The 26723-nt window shown below is 35.5% G+C and overlaps 1 protein-coding gene across 3 annotated transcripts in view; it reads right to left on the reverse strand.

The window, feature by feature from the left end:
* FAF1 (Fas associated factor 1) overlaps positions 1 to 26723 on the reverse strand; it is a 423880-nt gene that overhangs the window by 181262 nt on the left and 215895 nt on the right. For all 3 annotated transcript variants that reach the window (XM_024571040.4, XM_045204230.3, XM_024571039.4), the window contains one exon: positions 14811 to 14897. In XM_024571040.4, the coding sequence (XP_024426808.1) occupies positions 14811 to 14897 (87 nt within the window). The remainder of the gene's footprint in view (positions 1 to 14810; positions 14898 to 26723) is intronic.

A 26723-nucleotide genomic window follows, 5' to 3' on the forward strand; every position in this document is an offset into this window, starting at 1 on the left:
TAAGTGGTAGCTGCAGCACAGAAAAGCATATAATAAAATAACACAATTCTTACAAATTTCTCTTCTCTCTTGCTTTTTCTATTATTTAGTATATCAAAGCAGATGATTAATAATTAAGTTGACCATAAGAAGTAAAAAAGAATGAACGCCATGGGGTAAACACAGTGTTAACAAAGGTCTATTAAATATGATTTGAAAATGTCACATTTATTTGTCACTCGTGTGAAGGTTATCCTTTTTGTCTGAATTACAAATATTTGAATTTTATGAGAGTTGAGTTTACATCTGCTCTAAATGAGACTAAAAGGTTAGAAACAAGTAACACAAACCAGAGCTCCAGCTTTTCAATTGCACACCGAATCCAAGATAACCAATCCGATTTTTTAGGCCAGGTTTCTTTTCTGAGCCTTCATTCATGTGCGAACCATATACCTGTTCATCTAGCACGGTTCACCAGCAATTCAGAAATTTTCCATCTCTTCAGATTCTCAAGTTACTTCTCTATTCGGCTCTTTATACCTGCTTCCTGTTTAACTGTGAATTACATTTACATTTTAGGGGTAAGATATTTAAGTGCTTCATACCTCCTTTCAGATTTGCATGGTTTAAATTGGGTTAGTGTTCCTGCTTCTTCTTGGTGGGTTTTTTGTTTGTTTGTTTGTTTTGTTTTGTTTTTTGCCTCTTTTCAATAGCCATCAACTGCACAGACAATGGTTTCCGGCTCTCAAGGTTTCCCATACTTACCCATTGTTACTGGGATTCTTCTTCTAGAGTTAGGACTATTAACTCAGCCAGCTTTAAGAGTCTAGGGGAGAAACATGGCTTCTTGGGATGTCAATGTTCTTTGCAGGTAAGATTCTATTTTCTCCAGTTTACTCTTGAACTGACTCCGCCCCCATCCCCACAGGGCTCTACCATCACCAGTGTTCTCTTCTGAATTTGAGGCACTTTATATAAGCTGCTACTTCTAAAACATTCATTTTTAATTATTCCGCTGCTGATAATACTGAAAACATATATATAATAACCCTAAGAACATGTCCAAATAAAGCTATCTGCCTCTAAAAGAATAAAATGCTGAAGCAATAGTTTCAAATGAGAAAATGATATACAAATATGAAAGAAAACTTCCAAACTTGGAGATGAACCAGCTAGCATGGTTCACAAGCAATTTAGAAATCAGGTGCGTTTACTTACTAAGCAAGTACCTAAGTATATCATCACGAATAGCTTAAATGTCCAAATTAACTTGTTACATATGGTTGGAGAACATCTATTGGTTATTTAAAGTTTTATTTGTAGTATCAGTCCTGTATTTCTTAACCTGTCATATTTAATTCAGTCCCCTTGCACTTTGAAATCTCCACAATAATAAGAACTTTATCAGGCTGGTGTTGGTATGAAGTGGCACAGCAAACCGAAATCCCACCGGGAACGGTCCACAGACTTCTCTTGTAAGCAGCAAAAAGCTGTTATCATTTTCTGAATTACAGGAACTATAAAAGGACACTCTACTCAAGCTGCCGCTGAATGTCACCTGAAAAGCAATCACAAAAGGGCTCTGTCTTGGCTTATCTCTGAGCTCTGTCACTACGGCAACCAGCAGGGAATAAGTATCTGTGGGTCTATGAATTTCAGAATCCCATAAAAGCCAGGGCTAAAAAGGCATGTGCAGCCTCTCAGAGATTGACTGCATTAATACATTAGCAAATACTGTGAAACACTGGATAAATGTCAGCAATTATGGAAAAAGCGTCTAATAACGATATTCGTTGCCTGTCAAACCCCCGTGAGGTTTGATGTGTAACTGCCACTCAAAGCTGTCTGTAATTTTATCTCTTTTATACATCTGAATCCACAGCATTCAAATTTGTACTTTGAAAGTAATAAACTGTAAAGCAGTTTATTCCGTGTTGATCACAACTGTCAACAAACATACAATAAAAGAATAAAAAAGACTTTCATTGGCTGTGGGAACAATCAGTACCAACAATCTCTTATAGATGGTTATCAAAAACAACCTTATATATGCTACATGTAGAATATTAAACAATGTCATGATGTGGAGTAGCAATTGATTTGACTGTGATTAAGTCACCTTGAGCTCAAAAGGCACATATTGCATAAATTTTCATTTCAAGCCTTGTCCTTAGGTTAGAAAAGTGATAAAAATTAGCCAAATAGACACAGTTGCAAACATCACCCTCTTCCCTTTTTTTGCACAACAAAAAATGGCATGGGATCTTTGTTAGCTCCAAAACAGGCTATAATGCTATCTTCTCTAAATTTCTCAAATAGAGAATTACAGGCAATTGATTATATCGGAAACCCAAGGGTCTAAAAGCACAGCTTAACAAGCTAAAAACACTACCCTTCATATTTCCATTGCTCTAGAAAATAACTTATTAAGAAATCTTATCACATATGCTACAGCTGTTCAAATGCAATAGACAACATGTTAACTTGCAAACATATATGCCAGAGATTAACTAGTACATGTATGTACTGTAAACAACCTGTCATTTCTCAGTTATAGAATAGGGTCAGGTACAAAAGTTCCAATAAGACCTTTTTAATAACAGAGGAAAAGAGCTTTTTTTAAAAAAAAAAAAGAGTAGGGGTGCCTCTGAAGAAAGCAGTAATGTGTACTGTAGTGATGGGCTAGCAGTTATGTATTGCAATCTAAAGCCAGTCACTTGACTTGTCAGTGTCACATTTGGTACAAGCACAAGAAGCATCTACTCAGTGTTTACTCGGTGGCAAGGCCTATGCTAGGCACTTGAGACACAAAGATGAATACGACCGCTTCCTGCCCTCCTGGAGCTCATAGTCACACAAGAGAAGTATATGTAAACAAATGTTATTAAAATACTCTTCTCTAAGAACTAGCTGGAAGGAAAGGTGGTTTGAAGTAACCCTAAGGAAAATTTACAATAACAGATAGTAAATGTATTCCACTGTATTCTATTTCTATCAAAAATTATTTACTACTTGGCTCAAATGAGATCATGGATATGAAATATGCTTTGTAAACTACAAATCACTATATAAAGGAGTCTTAGTATACTTACCTAGCACTTTGTTAAGTAACTGTGGGTAGTAAAATAGTGAGTATTGCTGCTCATTCCCCACCTCATTAATAATAAGGCTACTATTCAAGAGGGGTGAGGGGGATAACAGGAAAGAAGGGGAAGGGTCAAGTCAAGGAACAAGTGAAAAAAGACCCATGGACAAGGACATGGTGGAAGGGCGGGCAGCAGGGAGAACTGATTGTGGGAGAGGGGGATGGGCAGGGGAGGGGAGGGTAATGGGAAAAAATGGGGACAACTGTAATTGAACAACAACAACAAATTTTAAAAAAGAAGAAATTAAAAAATGAACATACATACAAACCAAAGTGCTAGAGTGAAAATTTTAAATTCACTTATATTCAAGACACATAAATGCTAACCTAAGAAAGGAAAGACAGATTTTGTTTCTCTGGATCCACCTTTTACTGAATAATTGTAAAGCTTCAAATCAGTAAGAGTGCAATCTAGAAAAAATTAGATGATACTGGAACTATGTGGAGAAATACAGAACACTTAAGAAATATATTGCATGGCACAAGAGAGAGAGCACTGGCATCAGGGAGGGGGCAAAACTGGAGTTGAAAACTGTTTCTGCATTTCACCTTCTCACTTACCAGTACTGTTTCAGATCAAATATTCATCCTAACCCATCAGTTAAAATGTACCCATTTTAAGGGCACTTGTTCAAGGAGTTTTTCTTGTAACCACCAAACCCCCACCCCAATCAAAGTATCAAAAATTTCTATCACCTTCCAAAATTCCCTTGTGTTATTATTTAGTTGTAAGACTTCTTTATAAAACCTGGATACAGGCTCTTTATCAAACATATGTTTTGCAAACATTTTCTCCTAGTCTGTGGGTTGCCCCCTCTCCTTCTTCTAAATGGTATCTTTTGAAGAGCAAGCATTGCAAATTATGATGAAGTCCAAGTTATCAGTTTTATTCTTTTATGGTGAGGGCTTTTAGTGTCCTCTCTAAATTTTTTCCCATCCCAAGGTCTTAAAAGATTTTCTCCTGTATTTCTTCTAACCATTTTACAGCTGTAGCTTTTACATTTAGGTCTATGATCCATTTTGAGATAAGGTAAAGGCTGAACTTGTCCTTATTGATATCCAGTTGTTCCATCACTATTTGTTAAAAAAAAAAAAAGAAGAACCATCCTTTCTCCATTAGATTACATTGGTATCATTGCACAAATTCAGTTGAATATATATATATATATACATATATATATATATATATACACACACACACACACACACGTAAATGTACACACACGTGTGTGCATATAATGTATTTCTGAGTGCTCTGTTCTATTCAACCTATATGTCTGTTTTTACACAAATAACACATTGTCTTGAATACTTTTATTATATTTTGAAATCAGATACATACCTGCCAATTTTTTTCCCCCAAAATTGATTTGGGAATTTTAGTTCCTGTACATTTCCATATAAATTTTAGAATTAACTTGTCAATTTCTACAAAAAGAAGGCTACTTATTTTTTACTGGTATTGCAGTGAATCCATAGACCACTGAGGGGAGAACTACCACCTGAAAATATTGAGTTTTTCAATCCTTGACCATAAATCTATTTTAAGGACTTTATTACTTTTAGCAATAATTTGTAATTTTCCATATACAGATATGGCACATATTTAGTTAGATTTATCCTTCATGGTTTTGAGTGGAATCATGAATGGTATAATTTTTGTAAAAATTCCATTTCCAGAATGTTCCTTGGTGCTATGTATACTTTTTCTGTGTATTAAATCTTGTGGCCTGTGACCTTGTGAGTTTCGCCTTAGTTATTTAGTTTGTTAGTTGATTATATTGAATATATAATGAAAAACATTAAACATTTTGTATAATAAAGACAATTTTATGTAAATTACAAATTACATAATTTACAAAATATATAACTTAACTCTGTCTTGGTCAGGGATAATAGCCTTAATTTCAATCCTCCAAAATTTCCTGAGACTTTAGTTTTGGTCCAGGTCTATCTTGGTGAATGCACCATGCACACCTGAATAGAACTTGTATTCTGCCACTGTTAACTGATGTACCCATAAAGCATCTGTCAAGCTGGTTAAGAGTGTTGCTCAAATCTTCTCTCTCCCTATCTGCCATTTTCCTGTAAGTTGCTGACACAGGAATGTGAAATCTCTAACTGTGGACTTGTCTATTCTTTTGGTCCTATCAGTTTTTACTTCATAGAATTTGAAACTGCTATTAGGTACATACACGTTTAAGATTGTCTTCTTGACAAGTTGTTCTTTTAATGATCATAAAATTTCTCCCTTTAATCCTGGTAATAGTCCTCTTCTGTATCTTGTTTGATGTTATGCTTAGTGTGTCTGGAAAATATTTTGTGCTCATTTTTGTTTACCTTATCATTATCATTATATTTAAAGTATGTTTCTTGTAGGCAGCATATAGTTGAGTCTTGCTTTTAAAAGTTCATTTTGAAAATCTTTGTCCTTTAATGGACTGACCACGTATATTTACTGTAATTATCAATATGGTTGGACTTAAACCTACCATTTTGCTATTTGTTTTATATGTATTTATCTTTTCCTTGTTCCTTCTTTTTTCTGCATAACTTTTGTTATTTTTAAGTATTCCATTTTATCTATTTTAAAGCCTTATTAGCCATACTTTCGTGGTGTTCTCAGTGCTTGCTCTAAGGTTTACAATATGCATCTACAAGGTGTATTACACGACTCCATGCACAGCACGGGCACCTGCAGCAGCACCATCTCACTCTGTGTTTCCGTCACTGCCGAGCGTTTTACTTCTACGTATGTTCAAAATTCAACGTTATCTTTTAAAATTAACTAATTTTAAAGAAGTTGCAAATACAAGGAAAATGTCTTCTATATTTAATCATTCCTAGCATTATTAGCTCTCTTCATTCTTCTGTACAGACCCAAGTTTATTTTGCTATCATTTTTCTTTGGCCTGAAGAGCTTCCTTTAATAATGTAGTGCAGGTTTGCAGGCACCAAATTCTCTGTTTTTGTTTGTGTGAAAAAGTATTTTGGCTTCAGTTCTGAAAGACTATTTTACCCTATATAGAATTCTAAGTTGTCATTTTAAAATTTTCAGTACTTTAAAAATGTCACGCCAGTTGTTTGGCATGCATTGCTTCCAAAGAGAAATCGAAAGAGTCTATAATCATTTCCCTGAGAATGTATTTTTCTATTGTCTGCTTTGAAATTTTTCTCTTAATCACTTGTTTTTGGCAATTTGATTATGAACACCTTAGTATAATTCTTTGTATATACCTTTCGTGGTATTCATTAAGCTTCTTGAATCTATAAGTTTTATAGTTTTCATCAAATAAGGGAAAATTTCAGAAATTATTTCTTCAAATATTTTGTTTTTAACCTCCTCCTCCCCACACCACATCTTTTCTTCCCTCCTAGCTGCTTGAATGTTTCCCAGAGGTCACTGATACTTTATACATTTATTCTTGATTTTTTTCTCTGTGCTTCAATTTAGGTAGTTTCTATTACTGTATCTTCAAGTTCACTTGTCTATTCTTCGGTAGTTTCTAATATGCTGTTAAGCCCATCCAGAAAAATTTTCACTTCAGATATTATACTGTTTATCTCTAGAATAATAAGTTATTCTATTTTATATATTTGTTCCCTCCTCATTAAATTCATCCTTTAAATCCTTGGGCATATTCATAATAAAATCTCTGCCTGCTAATTTCATTTTCTAAGTCACTTCTATATCTATATCTTTTGACTGATTTCTCTTCTGGTTATGGGTTAGATTTTCCTACTTCTTCATACACATAGTAACTGTGATTGGATACTGGACTCTGCTCTTACAGGTATTTTACCCATTAATCTGCTTGTTCCTTTTGAAAACTGTTTTATGCTTATAAAAGGGCAGCTCTAGAGTAGCCATCACTCTAGAACTAGCTTACCCACTCCACTAAGGTGTGATTCTTCTGGGGGTGTCTCTTGAATGCCCCATGTATTCACTGAGATGTATCTACTATGGCTGGTGAGACTCAAACTGTCCCTAGTTCTGTGTGAGCTCTGAGAATTGTACACCTACCAGCTCCCACTTAATTGTTCTTTTACCTGGCAGTAGCTTTTCACTGAGCTTCCTGGAATTTCACCCTATGCGTGCACAGACTGGTAATCAGCTAAAGACCAGGGCAAACCTAGGCGTGTATGTAGTTTCCTGGAGCTGCTTCTCTGCTAGTACTCTACCTTGGGAAATCTGGCTGCCTTGACCTCCATGAACTCCACTCTGTCTCTTCAAACTAAATAAAATCACCAGGATCTGTCCTGGTTTCCTCTCCCTGCTCTGGGAGCGAGAAATTGCCTTCAGGCAGATTGTAAGACTACCATAGACCTCATTTGTGCTGTTCTTCAGAGTCCTTTACTACCTATTGTCTAGTATCTGAAAACAGTTGTTTCACATATTTTATTCAGCCTTCTAGTTGTTTATACAGGGAATAAAATTCCCACTGCAGTTACCCCTTCATGGACAGAAGCTGCTGTGTACAGGTTTATGATTTTAATAAGACGAAATCAAGGTTCACAGCATCAGATCTTAGTGCTTTTTATATCTCCTGTTTAGAGACTGTCTCACTTCCATGTGTTCTCCCTCATACTGATTGAGTAAATATGTCTCTGAAATGCTCCATCCACCCTCCCAAACTTTTCACTCTCCCTGTTAAGGATATAGATAGACCATTTCATAACTTTTCATTCCTTTAATACTCAAGCTTTCTTTTACTGCTTTCAAAGCTGTTCTTTCCATCTGTTTAGTCTTTGCCTGTGTTATTTGTAAAAGACTCTCTATATTGACAAGGGCAGTGAACCCTCTGAAGCTACTGAGTCTCACCACCTTCAGAAGCAACATTATCCATGACCTTGCCAAATAAAGAAAAAGCCAGTGAAAATGTCCAAAGATTGCCTGAATCTGTCTGACACAGGACAGACTAACATAGTAATTTAAATAGCATAAGATGACCCTGAAGCTACTCAGAGAATGCTTCTGATTCTGCATGTGTATGCAATATAAAAAAGGTGCTTACTCAAGGGAAAAGGAGCTAGTGTTTGTTGAATGCCTATTAAATGCCAGATATTACACTAGGGATTGGCAAACTTTTTCTGTAAGGGATCAAATAGCAGATATTTGAGGCTTTGTGGGCTATGTGGTTTTGCTGCAACTAAACATCCCTCCTGTTTGTTATAGTATAAAAGCAACTGTATATAATACATAAACAAATGGACGTGACTGTGTTCCAAAACAACATTATTTACAAAAACAGATGGTGAGTGGGTTTGGGCTGACAATCACAACTGACAAACCCTGCATTATATGTACTTTACAAATTATTAGGTAAAAACCATAAGAAATTGCTAATATTCAATCATTTTTCCCTTGACAAATGGCAATTTGATATGGTTCAACCTATTATATAATAAATTTAATTTTCACAATAGAGTTTCAAAGGTGTTAACACCATCCTCATTTTGCAGATGAACAAACTGAGATTCATACACTAAGTAATTTATCCAAATAATAGCAATATTGGAATTCAATGAATTTGGATTTGTCTGGTCACTTTTCTCTCTGTCTCTCTTTCACACTCACACACACACACGAATTGGTACAAATGAGCTCACTGTAGCTCCCCTTCCTACATCTGTTATTCTATTTGCCACTAAAGAATTTTGGTAATTTAATTATTACTAGAAAAATAATAAACCTAATTCTCAAGTTTATCAAGTTACTATCATCATACAAATTCATTACTAGGTTGTTTATTTTCATAGATGACAACTAAGTGGAGTTCTTAACAATTCAAATGAGTGAATGTGTGTTAACACTATGTTTGATCTTGCATAGCATACAAAGATGAGGAAAACAATTCTTGCCCCCAATTTTTCAAATTTACAAAAGGGAAAAACACAATACAGTGTTCCCCCCTTTTCTGTAGTTTTGTTTTCTGCAGTTCATTACTTGTGGTCAACCATGGTCCAAAAATATTAACTGGAAAATTCAAGAAATAAAATATCCATAAATTTTATTTTTTTATATTATCCTCATCTACGGATATGTTTACTGATTTGAAAGTGGGGGAAGGAGGGAGAGAGCGGGGAGAGAGGGAGAGGGAGAGAGAGAGAGAGAGAGAGAGAGAGAGAGAGAGAGAGAGAAACATCAACTGGCACGCCCCGACCAGGGATTAAACCTGCAACCTAGGTATGTGCCCTCACCAAGAATGGAACCCACTCCAGCCAACTGAGCCACTTGGCCAGCACAACAATTCGTAAGGTTTAAATTGCATGCTGTTCTGGAGTAGCACGATGAAATCTCGCACTGTCCCACTCTATCCCACCTGGGATATGAATCACCCCTTTGTCCAGTGTATCCACACCGTATGTGCTGCCTGCCTATTAGTCACTTAGTAGCTCTCCCAGTTTGCAGACTGACTGCTGTGGTATCACAGTGCTTGTGTTCAAGCAACACTTATTTTTTAGTAGTGGTCCCAAAGTACAAGAGTAGTGATGCTGGCAATTCAGATATGCCAAACATAGGCCATACAGTGTTTCCTTTAAGTGAAAGGTTATGTATGATTAGAAAAAATATATATGTGGCATATACAGGATTCATCACCACCCGCAGATTTAGGCATCTACTGGGGGTCTTAGAATTTAATTTTACACAAATTAAAATGTAATCACATGTCCCTTTCTCTGGGAAGACTTTTTTTCACCATTCCCATCTGTTAGCAAAATTGGAAAGAAGGAAGGTAAAAACAAAATAAGGAAAAATGAAAATCATTTAAATAGAATAAAAATATGAACTAATTTTTAACTGGGTTGAATAAGGTGGCATGGGAAGAGAGATACAGGCACCACTTCTTGCAGAAAGGTCTTAAAGGAAGCAGACAATTACTATAGGTGTTCTAGGTGGAAGGAACAGTAAGATTAAATGACACAGACTGAGAGAGAACACCAAGTATATCTGAAGAATGGGAAATGACTATTTTGCTAAAGTTGAAATATATGGAATATCACATTCAATCAGTTATCCAAGAACTATTTATTGAGCATCTACATTGGGCTTGTATGAAGAAATAAATGTGGAAGGGAAGTTTCAGACCACTGAATGAAGGTTCTTAAAAGTCAGCATAAAAATCTGTACATAATCAGCAAGTACTATGTTGCCACTGAAGGTAAGTAAGCAAGGCTGAATGGGATTCATTCTGCACTTCAGAAATATTTACCTTACAATAACAGCTGAAATGACTATACTGGAGGCTTATGAGTTTACTTAGTAGGTAACTATAGTAAGGTAAGTATGTTGTAATTGTGAAAGTCTGTATCTGGATAGCAGCTCCTGTAAAGTGGGGGATAAGGATCCAGTATTAGGGGAATATCCATAATTTGATACTTGCCAAGCACAATGTATCGGGGAGAAGTCACAGAAGAAAATGGCCCCTATCTGAAGGAACAAAGTAGATGATATTCTCTCATTCACAAATTCTTTTATATTTTTTAAAAAAGGAAAGTGGTGTGTGTGTGGTTTTTGTTTTATTTTTATATTATAGAAAAGCCACTGTGTAATTGTTCTGTTTAGAAGTGATCTCTTTAATGTGAGATTATTTAATAAGTAGCTTTCTGAATCATAACACACACTTATAGACCTCTGATTTTTAAAATCCTAATTTCTCAAATTCTGATTTTAACATCTCCGAGCCAATGACAGAACTACTAGTAATCTCAAAAAAGGGGGGGAGGGGCACACAACAAAAAACTATTAAAAACTGAAGGATTTCTCCTCCTAGCGTTAAGCATTATTAAAACCTAGAATTTTATGAACTGCATATATTCACATTATCTGCATTATAATAAGGTGTCTAGATATAATTCACAGTGTTAAAATTATTTCTACTCTCTGGAATCCAAGAGCGTCCTTGTTAAAGTGTAAAATGAGATTTCGCCTACTTGCAACTCCTTGTTCTCACAGCTGAACTGTCACAGCATGAGAACATTCCCCTACTGGTGAAGCTTTAGATACCTATTTCCCTGGGAAAAGAGTGCAAAGGGAACTGAAAGAGTTACTGACAGTTCATGCAGTACCCTACACCACATTAGAGTATTAACTACAGGCAGAGAAAATATTTTAACTCTGAGGGGTGATGGGGCAACAATGTTTTAAATGATTGTTGACTTCACTTAGTGCTGAAAATGTCAAGACTATAGCCTATCAGGTTGAGAAGAGACTCAAGATGTTACAATAATCTAATTATAAGTGTATTTCTTTGTCCTATGTGCTAAGTCAAAGGTTAATGAGAAATACAGTGAAGAAAACATAGCCTGTGTTATGGCAAAGCATTTCTCATGCAACATACAAATATAAATTAAAAAGTACTTGAATCTAGTTCTTCATTAACGTCTTTTTAAAATAGCTTTATTGAGGTATATTTTACATGCCATAAAGTTTACTCGTCTTTGAAGTGTTTAATGATTTTTTTTTAGTAAATTTACAGTTGCACTACCGTTGCCACACTCTAATTTTAGTACATTTCCAACATCTCAAATCCATTAACTTTTTGATCTAAGACATTTCCATTAATTCATGGAAGCCACTGATACCTAAAGTTACTATACTATATTCCACGCAAATCTCTGCAACTGAGCAGGAAAAGTGAAAACTAACCTCACTTTTAATGACCTTTATAACCAATTCTCTATTCTGGCACTGGAAGAAAATGTTCAGGTGCTTTCTCTGAAAGTTAAACCATTCTAAGTATTAAGTTATGGCACACTGTCTTGGAAAGAAATTAATTATACTTTTGTTGGTAACACATTTCAGGCTGTTTACACAGCTGACATTTCTCAGCTGCACCCAATTCATGCCCCAAGCTGTGAGGACGATCTTGTTTTGTAGCAGATGCCTCCACTTGAGTGATTTAAACAAGTATGAAAACACCATCGCCTGCAACAATATAGATTACAAACACAAGCTTTGTAAGTTTTTGTAGTCCTAATGAAAGAAAGTTTCCGAGACATTTACTTGGCTAGGATCTCCTTAGAAGTGTACAGTTATAAGCCATTTTTGCCAAAACTTAAGCACTGGAGCTACTGAATCTGCTATGGCACCAGTTAAAACAGCCTGGCCCTAAACATCTTTGTTGTAGCAAATCATGCAGCTCAAGGCAACATCCTGCCAATACGGCAACATTTGCTCTTGGGAGGTGTGGGCAGGCATCATTTCACAGGTTCCGGGAAAAGGTGCAAACAGGAATAATGAGACAAAAAGAATCAAGCCTCTTAATGGAGATTCCCTCTTGTGTTTGCTGTGACTTAGATACAACACTAAGTAGCATTATAGCCTTGTATGGTGAGTTTTAGCCACTTTCCTATTCTTCTGTAGTAATGAAGTTACATTATAACTCTTGGTAAAAATGTAAATGTTATGATGATCATTAAAATGTGAGCCTCATAAAAGATGATGTTAACACAATTCAATCGATTTAACACCTAAAATGTGTAAGGCACTATGCTACAGAAGAATTTATAATATGTCTAACTTTGCCTATCACTCTTGGAAATTACATCTGAATTAGTCTCTTTCAATCTGGTGTCTACAGTGTGGAATCCAAGAGCAGTTTTGGCTTTTCCAACCCCCTATAGTCCCACATTTTGGGGCATTTTTACCTTATGTTCTTGCTCTTAAACCAGACAATCATTTTTGTTTTAACTTTTGATTATAGAGATTTTCAAACATATAAAAAAGGTTAAATAATAGTATAATAAACCCAATATACACATCACTCAGCTTTAACAATGATCAATAGATGGCTAACTTGAATTTATTTACATACCCCCATTACTCCCCACCCCATAGGTTATTTTGAAGCAAATCTCAGATACCATTTCATTTACTTAAACCAGTCCATTCTTGCCTGTGATCTTTTTTTGAGTTATGTTAATATTAATTATAAAACTAACTCTTACTGAGTGACCACTATGAGCCAGGTACTGCATACTTATAATTGCTAGTCCTCATAATGACATTGCACATTAGTTAGGTAATAACTAAAGCTCAGTGAATTTAAGTGGCAGGCTCAGATTTTAATTATTTTCTTCTATTAATGTTATTATTTCTTGAAGTAGTTATTAGACAATCTTAAGAACATTTCTGATTTATTCATGTATCCTCGGGTAAACAGACAGCTATTATTTATAAAAATTAATCTCTTATTTTTGTAAAATTAAATGTAGCATATTTTCTGTCAAATTTCTCACTCTAACAGGGCAAAAGAAAAACAAACTAAAACCAACAACCACATCACTACCATTAGCCATGGACAACCAGCTAACAATTCTAATAATATACTATAATATCAAGGTTATAATCAGTTGTTTAGAAATAAGTGTTAATGCCTATACATAAACTTTTTTTTTCCTACTAGGACTAACTTTTAAAAAAAAGTTTTTGCTACTTTCTGATTATTTTAGTTTAATGATCGACAAAGCATTTTCTAAAGGTACAGTGTTAGAGGAATAAGGAGGCTCCGGTAGCATCTACATAAACAAATTGTTTAAAAATGTTTCTGTCTTCCACAAAGAATTCCCTCATATTAAAATGCATAATGACAGTTCTGAAAGAGTAGTAATTATTATCCAGACAGAAATGTAATACTTACTAGAAAATATAAAAAGGTAATTCAATTCTTATATTATTATTTGGGTATTTATTATTACAAGATGTTTACAAAGTCTCGATTTTTTTTTCCTTATTAACTTTAGAATTCTTGAAACAGTCTCACTTTTTACTTTAAAAAGCAATGTGTATCTGATTAGAACAGACTATGGGTAAAAGTGGCCATAATATACTTCAGTTGGCCTCCTTAGATGATAAAACTTACTCTCTTGGAAAAGAATAATCACTTAGAAATAGGTCAGAGATCGGACAAGTTTGAAAATTTACAATAGGAAAATCATTATAAGTATATATAATAATAGGTAAAAATGGCACACTAAATCTCTTCTTCTAGTTTTTTATGGTAGTGAAACTTATGAATATATTTCAGAATAAAGGACTATTAATATTAACTGTAAAAATTAACTATTTTTTAAGATTTTTAAAAAAGATTTTAGAGAGATGGGAAGGGAAAGAGAGGGAGAGAAACATCAATGTGTGGTTGCCCCTCATGTGCCCCCAACTGGGGACCTGGCCCGCAACCCAGGCATGTGCCCTCACTGGGAATCAAACCAGTGACCCTTTGATTTGCAGGCTGGCACTCAACCACTGAGGCACACCAGCCAGTGCTAAAAAATTAACTATTTTTAAAGTACAAGTATATAATGGGAAATGTAGTTTGAAAATTAAATATGTAATGATTAGATTGACTTTGAGATATCTGCAATTTAGGGAAAAAAATTTTGTGCTTGGGACATTTCATCAGTAATAGCTGAATATATTCTTTTGATGAAGGAAAAATTTAAGTCAAATCAAGCGGCATTAACTTTGTGATATAATATTATCGACAGAATACTTGGCTCATAATATCTGTTCTACAAGTAAGCGCAAATTATTACAACTCTTATTTTCACCTTATTTGATTTATAAAATTTTTTCAGTGAAATATTCAAAGCATTTGATTCTGCTTATTATCAGAGCCAGTAAGACAGGAAGTGGCAACAGAGAGAGGGAGGATATAAAACTGATAAGTCAACTGTCACTTACTGAGTCATCTGTGGCAGAAGTGGGCCAGCCCTCCCATAACTGATGGCGAACAGGGATACTTGTAAGGTCATACACATTTCTTTTCACCTGTAAAAAGAGACAGTACAAGTAAAAATAGGGTTTCCATATGACTTAGGATAGTTGCCAGTCAATTTATGTAATAATATACACTGTATTTCCTCTGTTCTATATTCAAAACAAGAATTTGAAATTGGAAAAACACAAGTCAAAAATTTTGTAAAAAAATCTAAATCAAATTTAAAAGCAGATTCTCAATAAAGGTTAAATGAAATATACAAGAATAGACAGATGGCGGCCAGAGGAGAGGAAGGGGATTGTGAGAATGGGTGAAAAAGGTGAAGGGATTGAAGAAGTACAAATTGGCAGTTACAAAATAGTCACAGGGACATAAAGCACAGCATAGGGAATATAGTCAGTAATACTGTAATAACTGTATGTGATGTCGATACTCTGTAAAGTATATGACTGTCTAACCACTGTGCTGTATGTGTATCTGAAACTAATACAAAATAATATCAAATGTAAACTGTAACTGAAAATGAAAAAAAGAACACCCCCGCCAGTTGCTTTTTAGATATTCCTGGGGGGCAGTTTCTTCTCAGTTAAGAAACTTCCGGTACATAACACACCTAGGTCAGATAATAATTATAAATTTTAATAATCTATGTAATATTTAAACGACTCAAGATGTAAAATAATCCAAGCAAAAGATATATTTCAAGTTTCTATATGGGAGAGAGAAAGTGATTTGAGAGGGGTGGCAGAAACAGGTGAGAGGAAAAACCTGAAGTGTCTGTATTATTTGATGTAAGCTTCGAAACCGTAAAAACTTTGCACAGGTTACTTCTTTGAAACCATCCCAAATTAAAACCATTTCAACAGAATATTTATTAACTGAGAACCATTTACTCACACACTATTTAGGCCCTTTCTAAAAAGAAACTACAATAATGATACCTTTTATTTTAAATACTGTTAAAGATGAAAAACTATTTTTCAACATGCAATAAAATACTACACCTTTCACTTTAGAGGGAGAGGAGGTTAAGTAATTTATCAGAATAAAGTGTTAGAAGGTTAAACTCTGTGCTATCCACTAATTAGGAAGTATCTCTTCAGTTTAAATAGGTTACAGAAATTCTATTGAGTTGCATATTTTAAAAAATAAATTAGCACATTATTAAGAATGGAGAGATTATCTATCTTAACTCTTCAGGTTAGTTATAGGGTTACCCTATTGTAACAAAGGAAGCTAGTATTGAATGGTGCACATAATACAGGGTGGGGCAAAAGGAGGTGTACAGTTGTTCATATGGAAAATAATGCAGTAATTAATAAATAGTAATATAAGAATAAAATCTGCATTTCACATACTCACAACTGTACACCTCCTTTTGCCTCACCCTTTATGTTCACTATGACACATAAGCAGTATTCATTCATGTTTTTAAAATGCCGAAGTCTAAAGTATCATATTGCCCTATTCCAGCATTTTGTATCACATTTCTCTTTGTTATACATACACACATCTAAGTTACCTTTCCACTGAAATAGAGATATATATTCACTGGGGAAAGGAAAAAACAAAAACACAACATGGAACTCAATCTATTTTTATCTCTAATGTACACCTGTGAAAAAAGACTTAGTAAATGAGAACTGAGAAGCTTGGGGGCAAGGCTTGATCCCCACTCATTTCAAACAAACAGCTTTTCTTCAGGGGTTCTGAGCAATGGCCAGTCTACCATGCAGTATTTTATGGGCAGTCACTTAAAGTTTGGAAATTTTCATCAGTCATTATCAACACAACGATTTAACCAAGTGCAACCTCTGACCATTTCCACTAGCTGAGACTATTTTGCCATGCTTAAACGTCAGTACTTTTAAGGAGATGGGTGTTCCATGAACCCAAAACATTGTATTAATAAAACAAAAGAATAGGGGAGTATGAGAAGACTTTAGGGCTCAAGGTCAAAAAAAAAATTCCTTTCTTAAAGTTATTTTTCAATTATGTTGTCTAGATACACTAAGGTTCATCAGCTATTTCTGAGGGGGAAAAAAAAGCACAACAAATATTTGTATGTGTTGGAAAGATTGCAACAAGGCTACCCCAGTATTGGACAGAATACGCAAATACTATGAGTTGAGTATATAAACAAATGACTTTAGAGGGGGATTCTTTAAATTCCACCTTAATTCCAAAACACAACAATATGGTATTATGAAATAAACAGTATTTTTCTTCTTTCATTAACTCATTTGTAACTGCACTGAATTGAATAACATTCCTTTGCTATTCTAAGTCTGAAAAGCATGTTCTGGCTATAGTGTTATGTTGGTATAAAGCACAATGCCAGACTGATGTGCTGAACAAAAGTGATCAAAGGTGGAGTAATGTTAGCCATTGCACAAGTATTTGGCTTCATTGTTCTCCCCAGAATGACATCTGTTAAGCAACTTGTCATAGAATAAACTGGTTAACGCAGGCAGAACTTGGCTGAGAGGGGTACAAAGTAAAGCATATGAGGCTAATGGCTGATTGTTCCAAAAGAAAAGATAGTTTCACAGGGATTGTAAGATTAAGCCAAGAGAACCTTGTATTAAACCACAATCACTAAATAACAATCTAAAAACAAATTACTCTCTCAAAAATAATTCTATGGTTATCAGTGTTGTAACCATAGGCAGATTTTAACACTGAAACACACGTGATAAGATTAAAAAAAGTACAAAGTGGGCAAACGTTTTACTAAAGGAGATATAAAAATTCCATTAGCTTTATTGATGGTTTCTTTAATTAATATTTTAAATCATTTTTCTGCATGGAAGGAAAAGTTTGAAATGTATACAAAGCAAAAGTAAAAATGATGCTTTTAAAAAATACTAGTACTCTAGAAAACCTGAGAGACAAAATACAGCTATATATAAAAATGATGCAGAGGAGTTTAAGGTCATCTTGAACCAATGAAGGACAGAGTTCTCTCAGAGAGGAAGGATGAAGGAACCGGGGAGAGAGATGGAGTGAGGGAGGGAGGAGGACAGAAGGACATAAAAGAAGTGGAGAAGAAGAGAGGAGGGGGAGGAGAGAGAGATTTGAGAGATCACTGATTGACTTGAGAGCACTTGAGAGCGGCAGAAAATACACACAGGCTGGTGGTTCCTGTAGCTGGCATTCCCAGCTGCCACTACTGTGCTACTTCTGATGGAATTTCATCTTTAGAGATTTGTGTTAAATTCCAGTTAAGGACAAGTAGCACTTCACAGGGTAACACTTCCTAAGGGCCTTTTTGTCTTACACATTTTCTTTGATCAGCATTGACTCAAGATCATGCTGAACCTTCATAATCTTTTCAATTCTTGTTATGCATTAAGCTCTCAATCTGTGAGATTTCAGGCTGCTAAACTATGCAAATGTTTCAATTAGTTCTGAAGAAATTTAATAAATGCTTTGATTACCAGCTAAACATCAAAATTATGTTACAAACTATACTATATTTGGGTCAAGTGTTCTAGATTAACAATAGATTTTTCTAGTTTGTTTTCTACATTTGGTGAAAAGGGAATTTCATTTCTTCTCAATTGCTCCAGATGACAGTTGTGACCAAAATAAAATTTAAATCAGATTAACCTGAAATGGTACAGTATTAATATGGGACTGATTTATTTGCTTTTCATTGTTAATAAATATTTATTTATATACTGTAATGTAGAAAGTAAGCAATGATCTCCACTTCAAACTTCACATTTCCTCATGGAAATTTCATTGACAAATACAGCACTGGGAAAAAGGTCATTTTATTATGACTTGCTTATTGCAAAATCATGTAAAATATTCTTCCCCCATAAAGTTTTGATTTCCATAAATTTTCAAACTACTTTTACTTTTTAAATTTTATCAGAATTTCTTAGAAAAAAATCTTAGGAAGTTACTCTGCTAAACTAAGTTTTGAGGCCCAGAATTAGCCTCATGAGTTGTTTGTAGCTCTTCAAACAGAAAAATATAAAACTAGTAGATGACTTTGTCAGTTAAGATCATTCCTTGTGAGCTAAATGTTGCTTAAACATTCATTCAAATGAAGACAATTTCTGATAATAGAAAGAAAACCACAAAGTTTGAAGTGCAGCACAATGAGAGGCAGAGAACAAGATTTCTTGGCCTAAATTTGTCCAGTTGTTATTGTGCGCAAGTTGGTAGAACCTCTCTGAAACTCAGTTTACTCAATGCTAAAAGAAAGTAAAACATGATTATGCTGATTTTCAAACCTCCAAATCCTATGATTTTATGAAAATATTGGAGTTAATCCTAGGAACAGAAAAAGAAGAGCTAAACAGATCTAAGACAAGCAAGCAATGGGGGAAAGTTTAAACCATTAATGCTAGAAAGTGAAAAGAAAAATAGTAGAGTTCATAAATACAACACATCAAAAAAGGAAAATTGCAAATATTTCAGATAAGAGGTAAGAAGACACAGTAGTAAGGATTAAGGTGAAATTATTTGTTGGATGAAGAAAAGTCTTAGTTTCTGCTTTTGTTATAGTAAGAAGTCTAGATTTTAACAATAAAGTCTAAATATTTTCCTCTTATGAGATCTTATTGGAAAATAAAGCCTGTCACACTGGTTTCCCAAATAACTATTCCATCAACCAAATGTTATCTGTGAGACTAATGTTCGACAGAACACTACCAGCCAAGTAATATATTTGTAAAGTTCTATTAATTTACTTCAATATCTTCAAATTTTTGCAATCTGGTTCTGATTCTTCACATATCAAACATTTTAATATAGCAAAAAAAAGAAAATATTTCACTGCCATGGGCTTGCAACAGCTATCATTTTGTTAGCACCCCAGTTTCTAGATTTTCTGAATTAATACTATGGCAAATTACGACTCTTACAAAAAGCACCCTGAAATTGCAAACATCTTCTTACCAATCTTAGAAGAAAAATAACTTTTGGTCATATTAGAACCTGAACTTGTCCAAAATTTAAGTAGCAAACTCTGAACACCAAGTTACTTCACACTATCAAATGATGCTCTGGGCAAGTGTTTGCTAAATAATAACAGCACTAAATAAGTGTGTGTGTGTGTTTAAATCAAAACAAAGCATAAAGACTAGGTTTAGTTCCAGTTGCCCAGCAATCACTGGTGCTCTGAAAGGCTTACAGTTAAGAAACCAATCACTTCTTACTCAGATGGGGTTTGGAATATACACTTCATATCTAATGCCTTTTCTTTTTAACGAATTGTATACTCGTTGCAGTTGCACATGGATTTGTTTCACTAAAGTGCAAGTTAAAATCCTCCTAAAAATCCTTCCTGAACAAAACACTTGAAACCGGATGGCGCAAAGGGAATGAGAAGGTGGCATCAGTAATCAAATGTTAATTAGCAAGCTTTTTTCCCCCTTCCCTCAGGGCTGGCCTATGTTGGAGAATTCAAATCAGAAATCAATGCTGCAAGTGTTTAACTATTACTTCTTCTCATTAACCATTTAAAAGACTCAGCAATTCTCTCTTCCTAAAAACAGTAACTCGAGACATTTCTTTTTCTCAAATACCACCTTTCCAGAAAACAATGAAGATGTTGTTTGAAGAAAAACTACAAAACTGAAGTTGCTTTCAATCAGGCTTTGGATTTAGTGTATTCTACTCTTTTAAAACATCTTTGGCTCTAACAGGATTCTTCATCCCAACAACTGTTAAGTTTTGCTTTGTATACCATACTCAAAAAACTTATTACACCTCGTGTCTGTAAAGAAGTTTGACAATGAGCATCTTAAGACATTACTTAGAATGATGACAATAAAGCCAATCAAATATGAGAACTAGTTTGAATGCATATAGTTGTAAATGGATTTTAGCCATCCTGAAAAACTACCAGAATAAGATTTAACACTTTCAATAGAAATGGTAATAATTTCCTTTAATAGAAGTTTGGTGTGGGTGAAAATGACATAAAAATTGCAAAGTTAGATCATATTTAAAGTAACTAGTGATCATAAATTTATTAAAATCAATTCATATCTTTAGTTAAATGTTAAGCCTGGATTTTAAAAAAGAATTCTCAAAGTGCTAAGAAAATGTTTATAGATGAGTAAGGTTGAGTATACTTCATAAATAGAAAAAATGCTAAATTTCAGGGGAAAAAATTTTAGAGAAATTATGAAGTTGCAGAAATTGAAATAAAAAACAAAAAATGGAAAAATTATATTTCTACAGCATTGGTTCTCAAAGTGTGGCACTTGGACAAGCAGTACCAGTATTACCTAGAAACCTCTAGATATGAAAATTTGGGGGCAGGGGGCCCACTCCAGACCTAGTGTATTAGGAACTCTAGGGCCCAACAACCTGTGTTTTAACAAGCCATCTAGGTAGTTCTTACCAAGCCAAAGTTTAAGAAATACGACTTTAGGATGTACGAATTATAGGCTCTCCCAGGTAACTACGCCTCTCAGTGTGCTGATTCTAAAGTTCTCTGAACTCTGGCCTACTGTGGCAAGTCCTTTTTAAGAATAAATATGATCATTAATGATTTGTTACAAAATTTCCAGAAATGCTATTAATTTTTTGGATGATATAGTTATCATTTTTAGTCTAAGAAATTAATCAGAAGGCACCACCTCGTCACTACAGATACCATAGCACTGAACTAATCAATAATAATTGATAAAGAATAATCTTCATCATTAAAAATCTATGTTAATCTTCCTTTTTTCTGCCCTAAGCTTAAGCGTGATTACTTTCTGGCTATACTATCTATAGATTGGGACATTGCAGTAAAACTTCAAATTCACAATCAGTGACCTACTGGTCACACCAAATAAACTTGGAAGGCACTGTACACGTATGCTGAATTGAAGAAAAGCCTCTGAACACCTAAGAAACTATGTTTGATTTTTTTCTCTCTCTCATAGGCTAGCTGAAACAAGACCCAAAGGAAAAACGGTAAGAGGTTAACCTCATATCAATCTGTCAAGACCTTGCCCTAGAGGGAAATATTTCCTCTCTATATTTTATGTAAACGGTGAAAGAGCAAAGCTTTTCCAACTATTTATTGGCCTAATAGATACAAATGTATTTTATTGCCGGCGATGAATGAATAAAGCATCAATAAATGCTCTTGCATCCTCCATTTTTAAAGTCATGTAAATTAACCAATTTATAATTCCTTGCCCAAAGAAAAACATCACTTAAGTCAAAGGTCAACCCTAGAAACAACTATAACAATAAGAACATTTTTAGGAATTTTACTTTAACCTAAAACCATTTTATAAAGTTCAATTTTATGTACTACTTCCAAGATTGGTCACCTAAACTAAGAAATGCTTATAGACTAGGAATCTTTTATTTTTAAGCCTGAATTATAGTAGCCAAATAATATAATGTCAGAAGCAGTGTGCAAGTTAATCTTAAGAACATAATCAGACATGTAAACCAAATATTTAGCTACAAGGATATTCATTGAAGCCTTATCATCATACACGTGCAAAATTGGCACAATCTTGATATCTAATAATACTAGAGGTACATAAACAAATGAAATACCATGCAGCCATTAAAATGACGATGTAGAACCAGGGTCAGCAAAGTCCAGTCCAGAGACCAAATCCAGTCTGCTGGCTGCTTTTGTAATAAAGTTGTATCGGAATATCATCACTTCCATTTGTTGATATACTATCTATGGCTGCTTTTTGAATGATCATAATCATATAGTTGAGTAGAGGCAACAGAAACTGTATGGCCTAAAAAGCCTAAAATTTTATTATCTAGCCTTTACAGAAAAAGTTTGCTGACCCTGATGTAGAAGAATACTTAGTAACATTAAAAGTTGTTGATAATTGAAGAAAACTAGGTTATAGAAGTATGCACCTTTCTGTTTATTAAGTTGCATATACATATTACATGTACATATGTATTTATACTATTTTATGCACAGAAAAGTTATACATAACAAATGTGAAAATTTGTTCCCCCTCTATCATGGGACTATGACTCATTTTTTATTTTCCGTATATCTGTCTTTTCTAAGTTGCTATTATTTCTGTAATAAGAAGATTTTTTTCACTTTTTGTTTTTATTCAAAGTAAAGACATGCAACCTGGTTGTCATTTCATTTCAGCTGTGCCCCTAATTATCTGAGTGATCCTGAGCAAAGGAAATGGGAAGGAAAGAGAAAGGCAAATGAAAATTTATTGAGCATCTTCTATAAGCCAAGAACTGGGTTTTATGTTCGTATATCATCCTCACAATATCTTTCACATGTATTATTATCTTCATTTAACAAATGAGGAAACTGAGGCTCAGGGACAGATAATTTGCCTAAATTTACTACAGTTTGTGAATGGTGAGATTAGGATGTAATTTAGTTCTGTGAGTCTAGATTCATGACTATGGCCTATCTTCTCTTACACTGGATTTCCTCTTCTATAAAAAAAAAAAAAGTTGCAATAATTTTTTTTTTTAGGATTGTATTTATTTATTTATTTTTAGAGAGAGGGGAAGGGAAGGGAGAAAGAGAAGGAGAGACACATCAAGGTGGGGTTGCCCCTCATGTGCCCCCAACTGAGGACCTGGTCGGCCACCCAGGCACGTGCCCTGACTGGGAATTGAACTGGTGACCCTTTGGTTCTCAGGCCGACACTCAAGCCACTGAGCCACACCAGCCAGGGCACAATAATTATCTTTAAAACTCTTTTCGGCCTGACATTTTTATAATTGTAATGTGTAAGAATTTTCTATGAGACCATTTACACTTACTCCACAGTCTAATTTTCTTAAAATTTTTATTTATTGATGAGAGAGACAGACAGACGATTTGTTGTTTCACTTATTTATGCAATCATTGGTTGATTCTTGTATGTGCCTTGATTGGGGATTGAACCTGTGACCTTGGCCTACCAGGATGACACCAACCAAGCTATAACCAGCCAGTGCCCATTTACACTTACTCTGAACAGTAAGCATTAAGTGGTTACATGTAAAAATGACCAACTATGAGAGAAACCTCTGTGATGAGATCAAGTGAGTCTTTTCGCACCTGTTGTGCTGCAACAGGCAATGAAGAACAGTTACAGGCTGTCAATTTTGTACTTTTAAGTGCTGCAGAGGAAGGACAATTGCCAGATTAAATAGCAATTTGTTAATGTTTCAATAGCTGAAAGCTGCCTTCACAGTGAGAGGGCAGTTCCTGGTGTCACACACAGCTGGAAAAGAAATAGCAAGATTAAAAAAAATTCAAGGAAAATACATCAAGGTAAAGGCAACCAATTAGAACACTTTACCATTTGAGGGTTAGCAAAGGCTCTTCCTCTTACCAATTTTTGCCCAGTGCCTACTGAGCTTCCACTCCTTACTAATGTTAAGAGTTTTGTATAGAATAAAAAAATATAAAAAAACATTCACTCTATGGACTTGCTCCTGCTACTTTGCCAATATACAGTAAATCAGTTATGCCTTATCTTATTATTCCAGTCTTCCCTCTTTCAACAGTTGTGCACTCTTGCCAAGCCTTGTTCTATGCTTTTGATTTGGACAAGTGAAACTCTGAATCAAATATTTGTCTAATTTGCAACCTCTCTGAGTTCTAAAAGAAAACTACATTTATAAGAAAGATATGGGGCAATGCCATACTTTGCCAATTTGTTTTGTTTTTTTATAGAATTGCATTTCCTCTTAGAGTTCACACACACACAAATTAAAGTTGCCCAATGTCATTCAGTTAGTTAATGCCTAAATCAGGATGGTAATGTAGGTTCTAAAAATTTTTAACCCACTTCCTCTTTCTTCTTAAAACTTTTTTTCTTAAAGACCATCACTTCTATAACAAACTTCAAATTTTAAAAAATGCTGACAATCTTACTGTTTTTGGCAGACCCGTCTTCCTATTTTGATGAAGACTGTATCCTTTCCCACTCTGGCAGCACCACACTGGTGCTCAGACATGATGCTTATGTTTGTTCTGCCACTTTCTGTTGCCTATCAGGCCTTTACCTTTCTCTGAGATGCTGAAAAAAGTGGTGGGAACCATTAACAATGGAACTTCAGTCTACAATCAGGTCTCCTATAATTTTATCTTTTCTTGTTAACAAAAAATGCGGAGAACCAAGATGGCGGCGTAGGTAGACACACTGCGCCTCCTCGCACAACCAGAACTGACAGAGAATCGAACAGCAAGGGGGACCAACACCAAGAAAATAGAAAATAACCATTCATCCAGACTGGTAGGAGGGGCGGAGACGGGCACCGGGGTGGAGAGGACTCGCGTGGCTGTGGCGGGACTGAGACTGGCGGAGTGTGGGACAAATGGCGCAGGCAGTCCAAGCACTAGCAGACCCTGCGGCCCCACATTTGCACAGATAAACCCAGAGGGCCGGACTCAGAGTGGCGGAGAGTGGGGCAGGCAGAGCAGCGGGTAGCACCCTGCGGCACCAAATTCGCCCACAGATAAAGCTGACGAACGGCAGGCAACGAAGCAGACCTTGCAACCCAGGGCTCCAGCTCCGGGAAATAAAGCCTCAAACCTCTGATTGAAAGCACCCCTGGGGCGGCAGCAGGAGAGACTCCCAGCCTCACAGAAGAGGTTGTTGGAGAGACCCACAGGGGCCTAGAGTGTGCACAGGCCCACTTACTCGGGAACCAGCACCAGAGGGGCCCAGTTTGATTGTGGGTAACGGAGTGAAAGATTGAAATCCAGAGGAGAGTAAGGCGGGCGCCATTGCTCCCACTCGGCCCCTCCCCCTCGTACAGCGTCACAGCTCAGCGACCAGCGTTACCCCGCCCCGGTGAACACCTAAGGCTCCGCCCCTTAAAGTAACAGACGCGCCAAGACAAAAAAAAAAAAAAAAAAAAAAATGGCCCAAATGACAGAACACTTCAAAGCTCCAGAAAAAATACAACTAAGCGATGAAGAGATAGCCAACCTATCGGATGCACAGTTCAAAGCACTGGTTATCAATATGCTCACAGACTTGGTTGAATCTATTCGAAAAACAGATGAAAAAATGAAGCCTATGCTAAGAGAAACAAAGGAAAATGTACAGGGAACCAATAGTGATGAGAAGGAAACTGGGACTCAAATCAATGGTGTGGACCAGAAGGAAGAAACAAACATCCAAACAGAAAAGAATGAAGAAACAAGAACTTGGAAAAATGAGGAGAGGCTTAGGAACCTCCCAGACGCCTTGAAACGTTCCCACATCCGAATTATAGGGGTGCCAGAAGGAGAAGAGGAAGAACAAAAAATTGAAAACTTATTTGAACAAATAATGAAGGAGAACTTCCCTAATCTGGCAAAGGAAATAGACTTCCGGGAAGTCCAGGAAGCTCAGAGAGTCCCAAAGAAGCTGGACCCAAGGAGGAACACACCAAGGCACATCATAATTACATTACCCAAGATTAAACGCAAGGACCTACATCCAAGATTACTGTATCCAGCAAAGCTATCACTTAGAATGGAAGGGAAGATAAAGTGCTTCTCAGATAAGGTCAAGTTAAAGAAGCTCATCATCACCAAGCCCTTATTATATGAAATGTTAAAGGGAGTTACCTAAGAAAAAGAAGATCAAAAATTGGAACAGTAAAAATGACAGCAAACTCACAGTTATTAACGGCCACACATAAAACAAAAACGAGAGCAAACTAGGCAAACAACTAGAACATGAGGGTTGTCATTAAAGGAGTGGGAGGGGGAGAGAGGGGGAAAGGTACAGAGAATAAGTAGCATAGATGATAGGTGGAAAATAGACAGGGGGAGGGTAAAAATAGTGTAGGAAATGTAGAAGCCAAAGAACTTATAAGTATGACCCATGGACATGAACTATGGGGGGGGAATGTGGGAGGGAGGGGGGTGGGCAGGATGGAGTGGAGTGGGGGGGGGAATGGGACAACTGTAA

The sequence above is a fragment of the Desmodus rotundus genome, chromosome 3 (genome assembly GCF_022682495.2).
Source record: "Desmodus rotundus isolate HL8 chromosome 3, HLdesRot8A.1, whole genome shotgun sequence".
Taxonomy (NCBI): domain Eukaryota; kingdom Metazoa; phylum Chordata; class Mammalia; order Chiroptera; family Phyllostomidae; genus Desmodus; species Desmodus rotundus.